Source organism: Eucyclogobius newberryi, unplaced genomic scaffold (genome assembly GCF_026437365.1).
Source record: "Eucyclogobius newberryi isolate DKJ021-1_F unplaced genomic scaffold, fEucNew1.0.hap1 SCAF_3, whole genome shotgun sequence".
Classification (NCBI taxonomy): domain Eukaryota; kingdom Metazoa; phylum Chordata; class Actinopteri; order Gobiiformes; family Gobiidae; genus Eucyclogobius; species Eucyclogobius newberryi.
The window spans coordinates 20,178,510-20,193,616 of NW_027315945.1; the positions used below are offsets into that span (position 1 = coordinate 20,178,510).

The following is a 15,107-nucleotide window of genomic DNA, read 5'->3' on the forward strand; positions in this document are numbered from 1 at the left end:
CCTAAAATTGAAATTGAAATTAGGAAATAAGAACATGACAAAGTGGAACCTCTTGTCCTTGAATCTTCGTCACTGTGGAAGAGCTGATTGGCTAAATAGGAAGGCGGTGTGCTCGTTGCATAGGCACAGAATATTGTTTGACCCATGGGCGGAGCCAGGCTCTGGCTTTGGGGCTTCAGCCCTGGATCTTTTAATATTTTAAAATGCATCATGACGTCACTGAGCGGATAGCGCAACATGTAGAGCGTTCTGTTGGAACGCAGGTGACCAGGGTTCGAAATCCAGCAGTGGCTTCTTTGCCCGTTTCATTGGTTATTTTTGTTCAACTGATGTATGATTGGCTGCATGTAGAGAGTGGGCGGGAGCATAGAAAGTGCGCTATGTTTACAGCACGTCACGCAATCTGACACATTTGGCCTTTTCTATCATTTAACTGAGGTTTTGCAAAAAGTGAAGGGCATAAATAAGAGCAGATCGACTGGAAAAAAGAGACATTCAGAACATGTGCTGAAAAACAAAGTTTATCTAACGTAGAATAGACAACAACACATGATCGTTCAAACCATGAATTCATTGTGGTTGTCGGTGTACCAGTGGCTCAGGTTTTTATTCATCTACAAAGCTAAATCAGAGAAACTACAGGACAAACAGCTCACCGAGGAAGGTGTCTGCTAAAGGTAAGACTGACTTTTACTTTCAATAAAGATCAGTCTATTTCTAAAACAGCACTTAATTCTTAAAGTGCTGACTAGCATAGACAGAGCATCAGTCTGTGGACCTTAGTATTGTGAGTTTGGTCCTTGTCAGGTGCATGTTTTTCATATTTGTTTTGTCACTGATTTTTAAAGAACATCAAGATTTACAATTTCTTGAATAACTAAATGTCACCTCTGCTGTTCTGTTCAACGAGCTATCTCGGAAGGCAAAAAGTCTGTCTTTGGAGGGTTACTGTCTGTAACTGCACTAAAACCACATCATATTGGCCTGAATGAACCCCCTCCCTCTTTTTGGGCTAAGCCCCGGATGTTTAGAATGTCTGGCTCCGCCTCTGGTTTGACCCCAAGCATTTTTGTGTTAAATATAGTTTATTAATGTCCTTCATGAGGAAAATGGCACGCTGAACATGGTGAACGTTTTATTTCTTCAAAAACATTCATGGTGCAGTGTAGTTTCTTCTTTACACTTTTCACGTGAGATCAAAATTAGCTCGAGGGTGACGCCAACTGAAGGCACTGCTCTTGAATGAAGCTGTTACTCAAATTAGACTTTAATCTGAGGTGTTTTAACACAATCTGACTATAAAGAGTTGACTTAATTGAGTCTACAACAGGCGATTTGTGCAGCTCAATTTACATTAGTCAGTCACTTGCTAACTATTTCAGTAAGTTACACTAACCCCTTTGTAAAACACCAAACAGCTAAACAAGAACATGAAGACTTAGATCACAGGCTCCTGAAATGTGTCATTTGAATCCATTTGGTCACTGTTGAATCAATGAGTTCCATGTTATAAGCAGTGTAAACACATTCATTCTTGACAGATAAGGTTTCAGACATTTAGGCAAACGTTACAAGAAACACCCATCTTTAGAACTAACGCGAATGTTATAATTTTCTCAGGAAAAATAATATATAGACTATATAGATACGTTTGAAAACAAGCACAAAGAACATTTTACAGTGATGAAGTGGTTAAAAAAGTTCACTAAAAGTTTCAAAGTAAAAAAAAAATCTCCCGTATTTTTCAAGTCAGCTTGAAGACTTGGCACACTCCGCAACATCCAGCTTTTTACCGCTACTGCACATTCGAGCAAGATTCTGTGTGGGGGGTGAAAAAATACATATATATCCAGATCAAACAATGAATCTTGCAATGATATGTACGCAAAAAAATCTTACATTAGCAGCCCGGACAATGCTGTTTGGGGACTGTAGAGCCGCAAGATCTGTAAGGATCTTCTGAAGATCACGATGGCACTGCCGCTCTGGAAACAAGTTAAAATATATATATGACATATCTATATGACTAAAACTTGTGCTACCAAATTAAAATTGAGTTGGTAATTACCAGGCTCAGGTGAAGCTTGTGGCTTTAATTGAAGGTACGGATGCTCCAGCAGCTCAGCAATAGAAATTCTCTCTTTGGGATTCCGGACCAAGCAACGCTGTTTTAGGGTGAAAAATAAAATATTAAATGCATTTCAAAAAAGTAATGACATGAAGCAATATATTGAACTCTAAATTGTCTCACCTTTAATACATCCAGTAAGTCCTTCTCTGATATGGCAAGAAAGTCAATCTTATGAGTGGGATCAATGATGGCATGAAGCTTTGCAATCTGATTTGTGATGCTTTGGAATGGAGTCTTCCCATAGGTCATACAGTACAGGATACAACCAAGTGACCACACGTCTCCTTTAGGGCTGATCTGTTTCATATTGAAAATAGTGTAACTATACAGTAGATGTGCATTCTCACATGTATGATCACAATTTTTGTTGGACCCAGATCACTAGTTCCATTTATTACGATTCATGTACCCTCTCTTTTTTTTTCCTGTTGCTTTTAAGAAGTAAAAGTGATATGCAGTGAAAGAGTATGAAAGTTCAGTCTTCACCGTGATTGGTTAAATCCAGTGGTCACTCACTCAGAGCCTGACAAAGGCTGGCTAATAAGAGTGGGTGGCTGCATTAAATAGAGAATCACCATATGACGATATGATCAAAATTATAGATCACAATTCGCCCTATTGCCCTCTCACCCAGCACTACTAAACAGTGGCTTCACAAAGTTTTTCTAAGTTCAACATTTTTTTATTTATTTTTTAAAGTAAGCTCATCTCAATGATTGAAGAATGTGCAGATCATCTTTACATAGTCTAACTGTGGCATGGATCTGGTAAGATCCAGTGACTGGTCCCGATTTTATTTTCTTTGGATCGGTTTTCCAACCCCCCCCAAAAATTACTTAATTACCTTTGAACGAGCCTTTCCTTGGGATGAAGTGTCCTTGATGGCTTCAGGAGGCATATAGTTCAGAGTGCCCACCTGAGACCATAAATAATAAAAATGTTAGTCTCATAATTAGATAATTGAGGTCACCGATTACAGAATGTATATCTCTGTTTACTTGTGAGTCCTTCATAATACTTGTAACATCAGGCTGGATTTTGTTTGCAATCCCAAAGTCAATCAACTTTAGTGATGCATTCACAATGACAAAATTAGCTGGTTTCAAGTCACTATGTACAATGCCTGCAAGATCAAAAATAGTTGTTAAAATATATTCATTTGTCATCATCAAGATGTAGGGTAATAGTACCATGTTTGTGGATTGTGTGTACAGCCTCCAACATATTCTTCCAGTAAAACTTCCTCTCCAGAGGATTAACAGATTTTCGGTTCCGTAACCAGGTGTTTAGATCCAAGTTTCCACACTCCATGAGCATGTAGATGTAGCTGTTTGTTATTTCACTGGTGAGAGGAATACAATTGTGGAAAAAAAGCTACAAAAATAAAATTTGATAACATCCTTGGACTCACTAATCATAGAGCTTTATAATTTGATCACTGTACTGCTGCAAGTGGTTCAAGTGCTCAATTTCATTTTTGTAACTTTCCACGGTCTGTGGATCAGCCTCCTCCAGGTCCACATGTTTCACAGCAAACAACTGCTTTTTATGATCGAGAACCTGGAAGACCTGGTGATAACAAAAACTGCTGGCATTAACGTCACATCGACAGATGTGCAGAAAACGTTATTAGTATTAATTTACCTTGCTTGACCCACCGCGCCCAATTATCTTCAGAATAAAGAACCGTTTGCCCTTGATAGTAATGGAGTCATTTGATATTGTTGAAATGGAAGACTAAAAATAAAATCAAACAATTATTTCTATTGTATATTAATTTCTTACATTATTGTAAATGAAGAAGAGCAGATATTACCTGGGGAGTTTGGAAACTGAATTGGTTTTGTGGTGTAAATGGCTGCTGCATAGGTCTGGCTGTGTTTGCTGATGCTGCAGAGGAAGGCTCTTCAGAGCACCTCTTCACAATAGGGGTAATAAAGCTACAAGAGACATCAATTTGAAGAGTCAAATACACGCTCATTAAAGAGTTTATACGTTTATTCTCGATAACCAATAAAAACTTGTACCTGTTAGGAAAAGGATTTCTATAATTGTTGGGCGTCTGAAAGACAATTTGTGGGTTCGGTCTTGGAGTAGGCTGAAAAGATGGAGTGGGAACTGAGGCCAGAGACTTCAGCCTTGGATCAGGAGGGGTTTCTCGTTTATCCTACAAAACAAAAGGAATTCTACAACAAAATATTTTATAAACACAAACCATTAGCAATGCAATGTCAATGCATACCTCTGGTGACACCTGGCGAATACAAAGTTGTGGTACTTTCCACTCGGGTGCAGACTCCTTACTGGTACATAAAGGCTGTTCTACCTTTCGACTCCCTGGGACTCTCTGTGGAGGTGCAATGTTCTCTTTTGCCAAAGTGGAAACTGCATTTTCTTGCTCAGTCTGACAGTCTAGTTAAATCAATGTATACCAGTCAAGAGAGTATAAACTACAAATAAATACCTACATCAATATCAACCACATTTACATTACATGTAAACATCTTGTCCTCACCCATTGAGTTGTCTTCTTCGTTTGGTATCAGCTGCTGCTGTCCATCTTTAAGATTACGCATGGCTAAATCTAAAAGCTCCGTTGGTCTTGCATTTAACACCTGAGCTTTGTGAAGAATTGAACTCGCCTTCATGGGATTACCTAAAACATAAATAGCGGCATATATAAGGGAGGGTGAACAGGGAGAGTACAGGAACCTGATGAGGAACGTTGAGGGCATAATGTACAAAAAGGGTAAGAATAAAATGCATTTCCTATACAGAGACTGGCCTCCTTTAATGCCGTTGAACATGTTCTATTTTGTCCAGTGTCCTTTTCTTTATTTTTTTTGGCCCGAAGGCTTTATTAGGCAGGAAAGGTGAGCGTGACGTGGGGGATGAGAGAGAAGGAAGGACATCGGAGTCGGGATTCGAACTAACGACACTGCGGCTGGCTACACTTGGAGCCTAGCATACGTGTGCTCTGCCATAACCACTTCTTTCTATGCACCTGTGTGTTGGGAGGCAACGAAAAGGGACATTCAGAAGCTGAATTGACTCATGAGAAAAGCTGGGTCTGTAGTTGGACTGGGCCTGGACTCTGGAGAAGGTGGTGAAACAGAAGTCATCCTGTCATATCAAAGCCATTCCCTGAAATCCATCTCCTCCCACCAAAGAAGCCTCTGTGAGGATGTGACTCCTCTCACTGAGCTGCTCCTCGGACGGTCTGAGGAACTATTTTGTGCCTCATCCATCAGACTGTATAAAGCAGCCACTCCAGAGAGGAGCTGGAGCAGTCTTAGATAAATAAAGTGCTAAGGAGTTAATAAGATGCTAGGAGTTAAAGGCATTGAACGTGGCCAGTCTTTTTGTGTAGTTAATATGTTGTGGCGTGTGTTAACTGCCACTTCTTCATGGTTCTCTTTTTATGTGTGTGATGCGTGAATGTAAACAGACTGCAACAGACATCTTTCTATCTAAAACAAAACCCTTAGGAATTATCACCAAATAATCACCACTTTCATAGATGAGATACTCTACCTTGGGCAACTTCAAACTGGGCATAAGCTATGTGGACAAAAGCAAATGCTTTGCAGTTTGATTTTGCAACAGTGAAATAGTCTTGTGCATCATCTGGGTCTTCAAAACTACCGGTACAAAACAAAGTGAGATAAGAATCAGTTCTACTGTACAGAGTATTCACTTTTCTTAGTATTTATTAAAGTATTAATTTTCCAGGAATACTTGCCCTGTGAGTTCTGCATATCGAACCAATATTTTAGCATAGTTTGGATCGTTGCTGTATTGTCTGATTGGCATCTTGGCAAATATCTTGGAGTAAAAGTCCTTGAGTTTTTTTAGAAAAACAGTGTCCGTTTGTGGGTTTCCCCTCTTCTCCAGATTCTTCAGGTGAGTCCAACATAACTCAGGAGATTTTGTATGGACAATTTGGTCAATACTGGCCGTTAAATCTGGCAAGAAATATTAAATCCAAGACATTAAAAAGAGTCAATTTTAATACTATGGATGGATGGATGGAAATTACAAAAGCTCTAAAATACCTTCCATCCGTGACATGTCTTTGATGTTTTGAAGTGTAGAATCGATTTGGCCCTCCCAGGGCTCTGGGCTTAAAGCAGGTGGCTGTGAATGAAAATATAAAAAGGTCTATAGGGATATACATTATTGTTTTAACTCCCCCCCATCAGAAATAACCATGTCACTGAATTATAACTGCCTGAATTATGACCCTTCACAGTAGCACAAACACATGTTGGCGAATGAGAGCTATGAATCAGATACCAGGGCTGTATTGAGAAGTAACTTAAATTGTCAAGAGGATTTATGAATTTAAATTATTTTGGACTTTAGGGTCTTAGACAAAGACAGTTCTTCTTCTCCTCATGGAACAGGAAACTGAGGGGGATAATTATCATGTCGGAAAATGCTAAATAATAGAATGAGCTTTACTGAGACGAAATCTAGAAGAAGTACTGTAACTGTAACTAACACATTTGAATGGAAATAACAAACATTAGAGAACTTACTTGGATAGTAACCAAGTCCATGTTTGCAGTATTTTTCTTAGCAGAACAAAATGCGGACATACTGGCCACACTCGAACCAGATGGATACCTGAAATAAAATAAAGCCAGTGGAGTTATTCATCAAGGCCGAACTCGATTGTGCATTATGATATGAATTTAAATTCACCATCATACCTAGACATACTTGGGGCACCAATTGAAGATTTTCCATTAGTACAATTCTCATAATTTTCTGGAATAGATAAGGGAACTGCAGGAACTCTCCCCGGCTGAAAATAAAACATATTTAAACACACAAACAGATATGGTATTTTGTAAACAAGTTCCACGTACCAAGCCAACCGGTCTCTTACGTTGAGACGCAGACCTCATAACAGGAAGCTGTTCAGCTAATCCAGTGCCTGCTTCAGTTCTGAAGAGTGGAATATTTTTTGTAAATGTAATCTCACGTTGTAAAGAGATGATTCTCCAAATTAGTCTTACCTTGAACCAAAATTACTGGACATTTGTAAGTCTCCAGTACCATCTGATATTCGGCTAATTTTATTGAACTCTGATCCTTTCCTAACAGAGTCACTGACGGTATTGTTTGACAATACTAGAAAAAGACAAAATGAGTATGCAGTGAGATGTGAGAACAGTAAACAAATCTATTGCTATAATACAATTACAAATGAATTAACAATTAACATTTAATAATTATATATTACAAATACTAACGTTGCAAATTCTCTTTATCATCCAAGTTTGACTGCTGCATTTTTCCAGTCTGTATCTTCTGCAATTCTTCCTCTAGCAGCTCCTTTGGTTTAGCACCAACTTCAATAGCACTTTGAAGAATATACATGGCTCTCTTTGGGTTTTCTAGTAACACAGAAGTTGTCACTCAAACAATGTATAAACACAATTGATCTAGCAAAGCATGAACCTTTACCTCGAGAAAGCTCAAACCTTGCATGTGCAATATGAACAAATGCAAAGCTCTGACTCTGAGATCTTGCCACATTAAAATTAGCCTCTGCTTCATTGACATCTTGAATACTAAAAAAAAAGAGACACATATTTTGCAAACATATAGACACTCAAATGTGAATCTTAATTATCATTAATACTTACACTTTGAGCTCTGCAAATCTGACCAGCATCTTGGCATAGTTTTCATTTTGACTGTGTTTTCCAAGTGGTAGATTAGAAAATACTCTTGTATAAAAGTCCAGAAGTCTAGTGAGATGGCTATGATCCACATGAGGATCTCCTTTCTTTTCCAAATCCATCAAATATGAGAGACATGAGTCAGGGGAATTTGACCCAATGACCTGGTTTATATTGTCTGTGTCATCTGCAAAATAAAAATATTTAAAATCAACAAAATGGATAGGCATAATTTTGACTGAGACACTACAAGTAATACATACCATCATGAAGACACTTCTTAATTTTGTTAAGCTTTTGAAAAAGCATGGCAAGTTGTTGTTTTCTGTCTGTGTGTTCCTCTTCCTCCATCTAAAATAAACAGTTTTTAAATGTGCCGAGTGACAGAAACATTCTTAATGTGGGCAGTGTAAATGTAATTGTGGGTGGGATATAAATAGGGGGTGGACAAAACTGAGAAAGAAATTAATATCTAAATATCTTCTGAGAGTACCCTGATAACAATCAGTCTTATGAACCTCACTGAGATACCCCGCACTGAAAAGCCCCTTCTTTTTCTTATCTGGTTCCCTTTCCTTGGCATCCTGATCCAAGTAGGTGAACCATTTTGTAAATTTACATCTGAACGGTTTTACAATGAGTATGTAAAAATAAATACAAAATGTTTGCAGTTTTGGTGCGGGGCAGGACTAGTGTCCCTAAGCCCTAAACTTAACACAATTGTAAATTTACTGTTCCTAAACCTTACCCTAATCGTGAAAGAATAGTCAAATTATAATTTGTAAGACAAACATGAACACTACAATCCAAAACTCCAGAACTTTCATGAAGATCAATTCCCCTAAAATCCCCATTTCAATAGTACGTATTAAAAATATATATATATCAATAGCAATTATAAATTACTGATTATTATTGTAAAGAGGTAATTTCCAAACATATTTTATTTAGTTTAAATAATTACATTGAAATATTTGCATGTGTTAATGAAATACACCATGAAGTATTGGGCTTAAATTGTCTATTTCTACCAAGAAATCATTCAATTAGACAGGGGCTGAGCCATGAGAAACACAAACCCTTAGGGTTGTCAAAAGTATCACAAATCGGATACTAATCGATACTAGGGCTGTCGTCGCCAAAAGGAATTCTTGGTCAACTGTCCTATTGACCGGTTATTCGACTAAAAGTTGGTGAGGCAAAAGATCTCCAAACGATGAAGTATCTCCATATATCTAACACAAACTGCATTCAAAAGACAACAACTGCACCACATTTGGTTGCAAAATCATCTATTTATATAGAAAAGTACTAGAAAATTGTGCATTTTTATGTTAGAGGTATGGAAATTAGATTAAACATGATTCTTCAGCTAACTCTCCATAGGTTTTCCTTTTTACTGTTGTCTCGTTAATTCAATCTATCCTTCAATCTAAAGAAAATAGTCGACTAATAAAAAATGTTGGTCATCTAAGACGTCATCAACCGATTAAGCGACTAAACAACAAAAGGATTACAGCCCTAAATCGATACAAAAAACTAGTATCGAAACTAGTAAGTACAAGTAAGGAATATCTTATCTTATCTTATCAATCCTAAAAAATAAAACAAAAACAGAATAAAGTTTGAGCTTTCCAGAACAGTTTTAGAATGATCTTGAGCTTTAGCAGATCCAGTACACAAAGTATGGTTGTATTATTTTGAGTTGAACTTGGACCCTGCAAGAGAATTTCTTTGAATTCTTATTGTGGCATCGAAAACCCAAGTACTTTCCTTAGCATAAAATCGAGTTTTAGATTTGTGAATACACTACTAACCAGTAAGCAAAAAAGAAGGGTCATCCATTAGTGTCGTTTAGGATAATGGGGGTCATACTATTATAATCAGACAATGTGTCAATCCAACAGAAATAGTTAAAACATTAAAACATTTTATTTAAACGTATTTGTAAAGTTTTAATGATCAGAAAAATGTGAAATGTCATTTGAGACAGAAAATAAATAAATAAATAAAGGTGACGCTGTAAATTATTTTTTGTAGCTTTTTTTTCCAACTATAAACATTAAATTCAATAATCAAATTGTGCCTATCATCAAACATTACATAGCTGTTGTATTAGTTTAGTAGATATAATCTTAGCTTACTTTTTAGTATAATCCGAGTTTCCTGTTAGAATGAAGAATAACTTTGCCATGTCTTGTCCAATGTAAAAATGTTTTATCTCAATTTCCAATCAGACACGACACAGTTTAGCGAGCTAACGCTAGTTAGCATTATCAGTCTGCAGTGAGTCTAGCACTTCTCTGCTTCAGATGCATCAAGTATTAGGTTCCATGGCCTCTTTGCTTTGATTGAATAATACCAAACCTATATAAAATCAATTAACATACAGTATAATCAAAATATGCCCCCTACCTCCTGGACTTTATTTGATCCTTTTCTTCTATTTGCGATAAATATCTCGTCGACTCGCCTTCAACCAGCCGTTTTCAAATATCCCGCTTCCGCTCGACGTGCATGATGATTGGATGGTTAATAGGGAACGTCTTGACTACATCGGGTTTATTTTAATTTCACCAAAACAGCTCTGATTCTCTATAAAAGTGTATTAATCTGGCTTTCCCCCTATTTTTTCTATTATTTATTCATAGTTTGTTGGAATTACGTACATTTTTAATGATTTATTTATTTATTTTTCATTTGTGCTCATATGTAAAAAATTAATTAATAATAATAATATGGTTTGTAACTAAGAGTATAATGAAAATAAATTGTGGTTCAAGACTAAATAAAATCCTAACAGATTCATATCGTAATAATTATATTTGAAAGAACGAAGACGTTTGTGTCCGACGGGATTTGAATGCAGCGGGGCTACTTCCCTGTTCCTGCTCCTCCTCAATGATGGCAGACATGAGAGAGATGAGCGACGACACAATTTAAACACCATTGTCAGTAAGCGGTGCTGGTTTATGTAAATCTATCATCTTTTTTCATTATTCTATTTTCTTTTGTATCTACGGACGCATTAAAAAACTATAGAAAATGATAGTTTCTGGACAAAGCTAGCAAACAGCGGTTAGCATCAAGCTCAAATGAATTCGAGTACTCGGCTGCACAATAAAGCAGCTGCTCTGCTGACTGTCTAACACCTCTCAAGGTAACAACATTACAGTGAATATCATTTTATAACTATGTCATCCTATCATCTGAATGCATGTGTTTGTACTACGATGTTTGTTTTGAAGTTGTTGAATGTAGCCCAGTGCATTAGCTATGTTAATGTTTTTGTGTAAATATTTCCTTAAATTGTTTCTCTAAAATGTCTCTCCAAATTGTCTCCTATCTTCAGCTTACTTTGCCATGGCCATCACTCAATTCCGCCTTTTCAAGATTTGCACATGTCTTGCCAGCTTGCTGTCATTCTTTAAAAAGCTTATATGCAGGTAAGCATACCCTCTTAATTAAACTATTAAGGCTATTATTGTGTAATCACTAAATATTACAATAGCTGTTAACTTTACACGCAGGAGTGGAAGGGGTCGCAAGCTCAGTGGTGATCAGGTAACCCTCCCAACAACAGTGGATTACTCATTGGTACCAAAGCAGGTCAGTATTATAATTAGATTAATTTAGCTAACTAAATTCTTCTTTTTTCTTTCAATTCATCAAACATTAGGATAAAAAGTAATGGGATAATAACGTCACGTATCAATTAGTGCTAGGAATTGAACGGTCGGGACTCATGATGATACAATAATATCACGATATTGCGATACATGCGATAATCCATTAATTGATAATTGAAAATCAATCAACACACTTTAACAACAGTATTTCTTTATTAAACCACAACCTGCTCAAATTTGATATGAAATGCACCCATTTTAATCATCAAACCCGTGAATATGTTGAATGTTTTACATAAACGTGCTTCCTTTTTCTAAAGAAGCAACTAAATTGTCACAGAATAATTGTGTTTTGAAAAATGAATAAAAAATACTCATTGATTTACCCCACAATATTAATACACTATCCCAATTTAGTATCGCAATATATCAATATTTTAGTACACCCCTAATATCAATACAGCAAGGATGGGCTTCTGACTGTGTTGACAGAACATCATTATTTCACTGGGCTTTGCAAAAAGGAGGTATTTTCAGTCATGAATTCATAAAGGGAATACTTTTGGTATGGAATGTACATCATCATATAAAGGTCTTATGTCACAAAAAATGTAAATTATCTAGAAGGAATTGCCAGATGTCCATTTCAATCCACTTGCCGGTTCTAGTATAGACCTAATCACCTGCGACTGCTTGTTTTAGCCTGTAAATTGATATGCATTTCCCAAATCTTTACAAAGTCCCTAGTCTTGTTAAGCATTATGAAATACACAACTTGGCAGTATACCGTCATGCTGTGGTAATATGCGTAACCTTTATAATCACTGATATTACAAGTACTATGCTATCCCTTCTTGAATTCATGAAGATTTGAAACACATTAGCAATTATTTTCTTTCTGCCTTAGTCTGCACAGCCAGAGATTGAAGAATGGAGCTCTTGGGATGAAGACGCTCCTACCAGTATCAAAATTGAAGGTGGAAATGGGAACCTTACTCCTTCAGCAAATGACCAAGAAGAGGAGCCAGACTACTTCAAAGACATGACCCCAACTATAAGAAAAACACAAAAAGTCAGTTTATGGAGTGTTTTTGACAAATTGTAACACAACAGTTTACGGTAATGCTAGCAGAACTTCTCAATTGAAGCAAAAGTATTTGAGTGCTTTTTCTTTTTACAGATAGTGTTAAAGAAAAGGGAACCCATAAATTACCTGGTGCCCGATGGCTCTTCAGGTTTCTCCAGCCGATTGGCAGCTTCTCAGGACATGATGTCTTTCAGCCCTCCTTCAGTAAATATTGTTTTTGTGTTGACTAAGTTGTTGCCTTTGCACTGTTACAAATGTATTCTTTACTTTTAAATGACATTTGTGTTGTAATAATGACTGAAACTGATTACAGGCTGAACTTGGAGAATTGGACAACTGGCAAGGAGACGCAAACGCCTGGGAGGAAGAATCTGATGTAGCATGGGAGGCTGAAGAGGTGTTAAGGTACATACAAATAACATGTGTTTTATAGCATTTTCAAAATGGGAAAGAAGGCAAGTTGAAAAAAGTGTTTTTCCTTTTTATTCTGAACTTTTAGTCTCCAAGCATTGAGCTACAAGAAGACAAATATTGCATTGTGGGATCATTTTCAATTGAAACTATCCATGAGAGTTTGTTATGCCTCTTGCTATAGAGTACTTGATGTGATGTCCATTTTTGACATTCTCACTTAAAATTACTTCCTAAATAATGTTTTTCTTCCTCCAGAATTCAACTCAGCAGTGCATAAAATGTCTTCTATAAACTACCCATAGTTTTGAAATTAAGTTGTTATAGTTCTTTGGAATAAGAAAGTGATGTAACACTTTTCTTCAAACATTTCTTGAATGAGTTACTGGTGTAAGAGACGGCTAAAAATTTGTAAAAGTGTGTCTTGTGGTGTGACATAAAAGATCACATATTATTTAAAAAGTTCCTAAGTCCAGAAGGCGCTCCATCTGTCATTTATGTTCAGGACAAGCTTTAGAGTTTTTAGTTTAAGATACAGGTCAAAATTAATAAATGTCCTGCGGCATGAGAGCTTTATTCCCTAAGAAAAATACATTCCTAATTGTTAAAAAGAAACAATTTCTGGACAACTAACACTAGATATTTATGATTATTATTATTTTTTTTGTACATTGAAAAATTGTCATGAATGTACTGTGTATCGGCACATGCAAACATATCTCATGTTAAAATACTTAAACACAAAAATATATTATACTTTTGCTTGTGTAGAGCCTTCCGTACAATTGTAGAACTAATGTTTTTGAAAATAATTTTATATTTTTCTACACAGGCATCACATTGCAAGACAGAATAAAATGTGATACATTTTAAACATTATGTACACTAATAGCGTTTTTATTTATGAGACAAATAAGATTTTAAGTTCATACTCAAATGTGGGGGAATTTGTTATAACATGTGTCCTTAAACCATTGGAGCTCTAAGGGGATGAATGATGTAATATACTAACTGGCCAGCAGGTGGCGACGTCTTTCACAAAATGATCAGAGAAAGTACTATATTTCTCCCTTCACTTCCAGCTGACCAGGCTTCTGTTGGTGACTCATGTAATGATTCTAGTTCTTCTGCTACAGACAACAGAAGATCGTTGAGCGGGAGAAGCGGTGTATGGAGCAGCAGAGGAAGAAGATGGAGAAGGATGCACAGAGGATGATGAAGAAAGAGCAGAAAATGGCTGTCAAGCTCTCGTAACATTTTATTACTGCTCAGGCCTGAGCCAGAGGACGGTCAAAGACCCTCAATCTGAAGTTGCTCTTTTAAACTCATCAATCCAACAGTCCACTACAGAGATCCGCTTTCAATTTCAGGTTTCAACCTGCATTTATTTTATTCCATTGTACCATAACAATATAGCATCTAAGGACCATTCGCACTACCAGGTTTTCTCATAATGCATTATCGGTGCATTTTATTGAAATTCACCATATATCAACTTTTCAGTTTGGGATGTAAAAAATTATATTCAGGTTATGTAATTTCTAAATTAATGCTCCAAGATGCAAGCAAGTTGTTTCTTTGTCTTCACAACAGAAAACTGAGAAATGTATTAAATGGAATTAAAAGAAATCTTTGATATACCAGTGGCATCTTATTTGTATGGTGTTATAGGTTTAGCAGTGCTGAACAGTGACCTTGTTTGAATTGCACTCTTATTTTATCAAGTTAAAAACTAGGGATTAAAGAGGTGCTATTGCTCTTTAAGTATAGTTATGCAACTTTCACACCATATGGCAGAGATGCACTAATCAAACCATTGGTTCATGTTTACTTGCATGCGTGGGGGTTATGTCATGCATGGGCACAGTACAGCTGCTCCGGCACTGACCCACTTTACTTTTTGGGTTGAGGTAATGGACTGCAGCTTTTGGTACCCTTAGTTTCAATTGAAGGGATATCAACGTCCCAAGAAATCTTTATGAAATAGAGCTGCTCTGCCTAAATGATGTCTAGAACATGCCACCTGGTTTTCTAGCTCTGCTCTAAACAGGGCCTTGAGACCAAGTTTATTCAAGTAACCATCATGGCCATTTTCAAGTTCTTTTGGTTCAGCGGATTTAAAAGATGGCCTTTTTGTCCCACAATGGTGAAATTCC

At 36.7% G+C, this 15,107-nt stretch overlaps 2 protein-coding genes across 3 annotated transcripts; one reads left to right on the top strand and one right to left on the bottom strand.

The window, feature by feature from the left end:
• Positions 1-1,443: 1,443 nt before the first annotated feature.
• On the bottom strand, positions 1,444-10,332 carry ttk (ttk protein kinase). The gene is made up of 25 exons (XM_072461068.1): positions 10,240-10,332; positions 8,088-8,175; positions 7,789-8,011; positions 7,607-7,713; positions 7,393-7,536; positions 7,156-7,270; positions 7,006-7,084; positions 6,847-6,941; positions 6,673-6,760; positions 6,187-6,268; positions 5,874-6,096; positions 5,666-5,772; positions 4,647-4,787; positions 4,374-4,543; positions 4,159-4,298; positions 3,948-4,071; positions 3,776-3,868; positions 3,543-3,700; positions 3,322-3,473; positions 3,130-3,254; positions 2,976-3,047; positions 2,252-2,428; positions 2,069-2,165; positions 1,900-1,985; positions 1,444-1,818 (listed from the first exon to the last, which is right to left on the bottom strand). Exons 2-25 carry the CDS (start codon positions 8,173-8,175, stop codon positions 1,750-1,752), a joined length of 2,955 nt encoding a protein of 984 aa, XP_072317169.1. The 5' UTR covers positions 10,240-10,332; the 3' UTR covers positions 1,444-1,749.
• A 361-nt stretch (positions 10,333-10,693) lies between these two features.
• ebag9 (estrogen receptor binding site associated antigen 9) lies at positions 10,694-14,592 on the top strand. 2 transcript variants are annotated; one of them, XM_072461013.1, is made up of 8 exons: positions 10,757-10,775; positions 10,867-10,984; positions 11,177-11,270; positions 11,355-11,433; positions 12,361-12,525; positions 12,634-12,744; positions 12,854-12,945; positions 14,088-14,592. In XM_072461013.1, exons 3-8 carry the CDS (start codon positions 11,188-11,190, stop codon positions 14,203-14,205), a joined length of 648 nt encoding a protein of 215 aa, XP_072317114.1. In that variant the 5' UTR covers positions 10,757-10,775; positions 10,867-10,984; positions 11,177-11,187; the 3' UTR covers positions 14,206-14,592. The 2 variants fall into 2 exon arrangements, with proteins under 2 accessions (XP_072317113.1, XP_072317114.1); XM_072461012.1 differs by having other exon boundaries at positions 10,694-10,984.
• Positions 14,593-15,107: the final 515 nt, after the last annotated feature.

Coding starts and splice junctions, on each gene's coding strand:
- ebag9 (XM_072461012.1), top strand. CDS start 11,188: ATGGCCATCACTCAATTCCGCCTTTTCAAGATTTGCACATGTCTTGCC. Junction 11,434..12,360: donor ACTCATTGGTACCAAAGCAG/GTCAGTATTATA, acceptor TTTCTGCCTTAG/TCTGCACAGCCAGAGATTGA. Junction 12,526..12,633: donor CTATAAGAAAAACACAAAAA/GTCAGTTTATGG, acceptor TTCTTTTTACAG/ATAGTGTTAAAGAAAAGGGA.
- ttk (XM_072461068.1), bottom strand. CDS start 8,175: ATGGAGGAAGAGGAACACACAGACAGAAAACAACAACTTGCCATGCTT. Junction 7,714..7,788: donor AGATTTGCAGAGCTCAAAGT/GTAAGTATTAAT, acceptor CTTTTTTTTTAG/TATTCAAGATGTCAATGAAG. Junction 7,271..7,392: donor TGATAAAGAGAATTTGCAAC/GTTAGTATTTGT, acceptor GTCTTTTTCTAG/TATTGTCAAACAATACCGTC.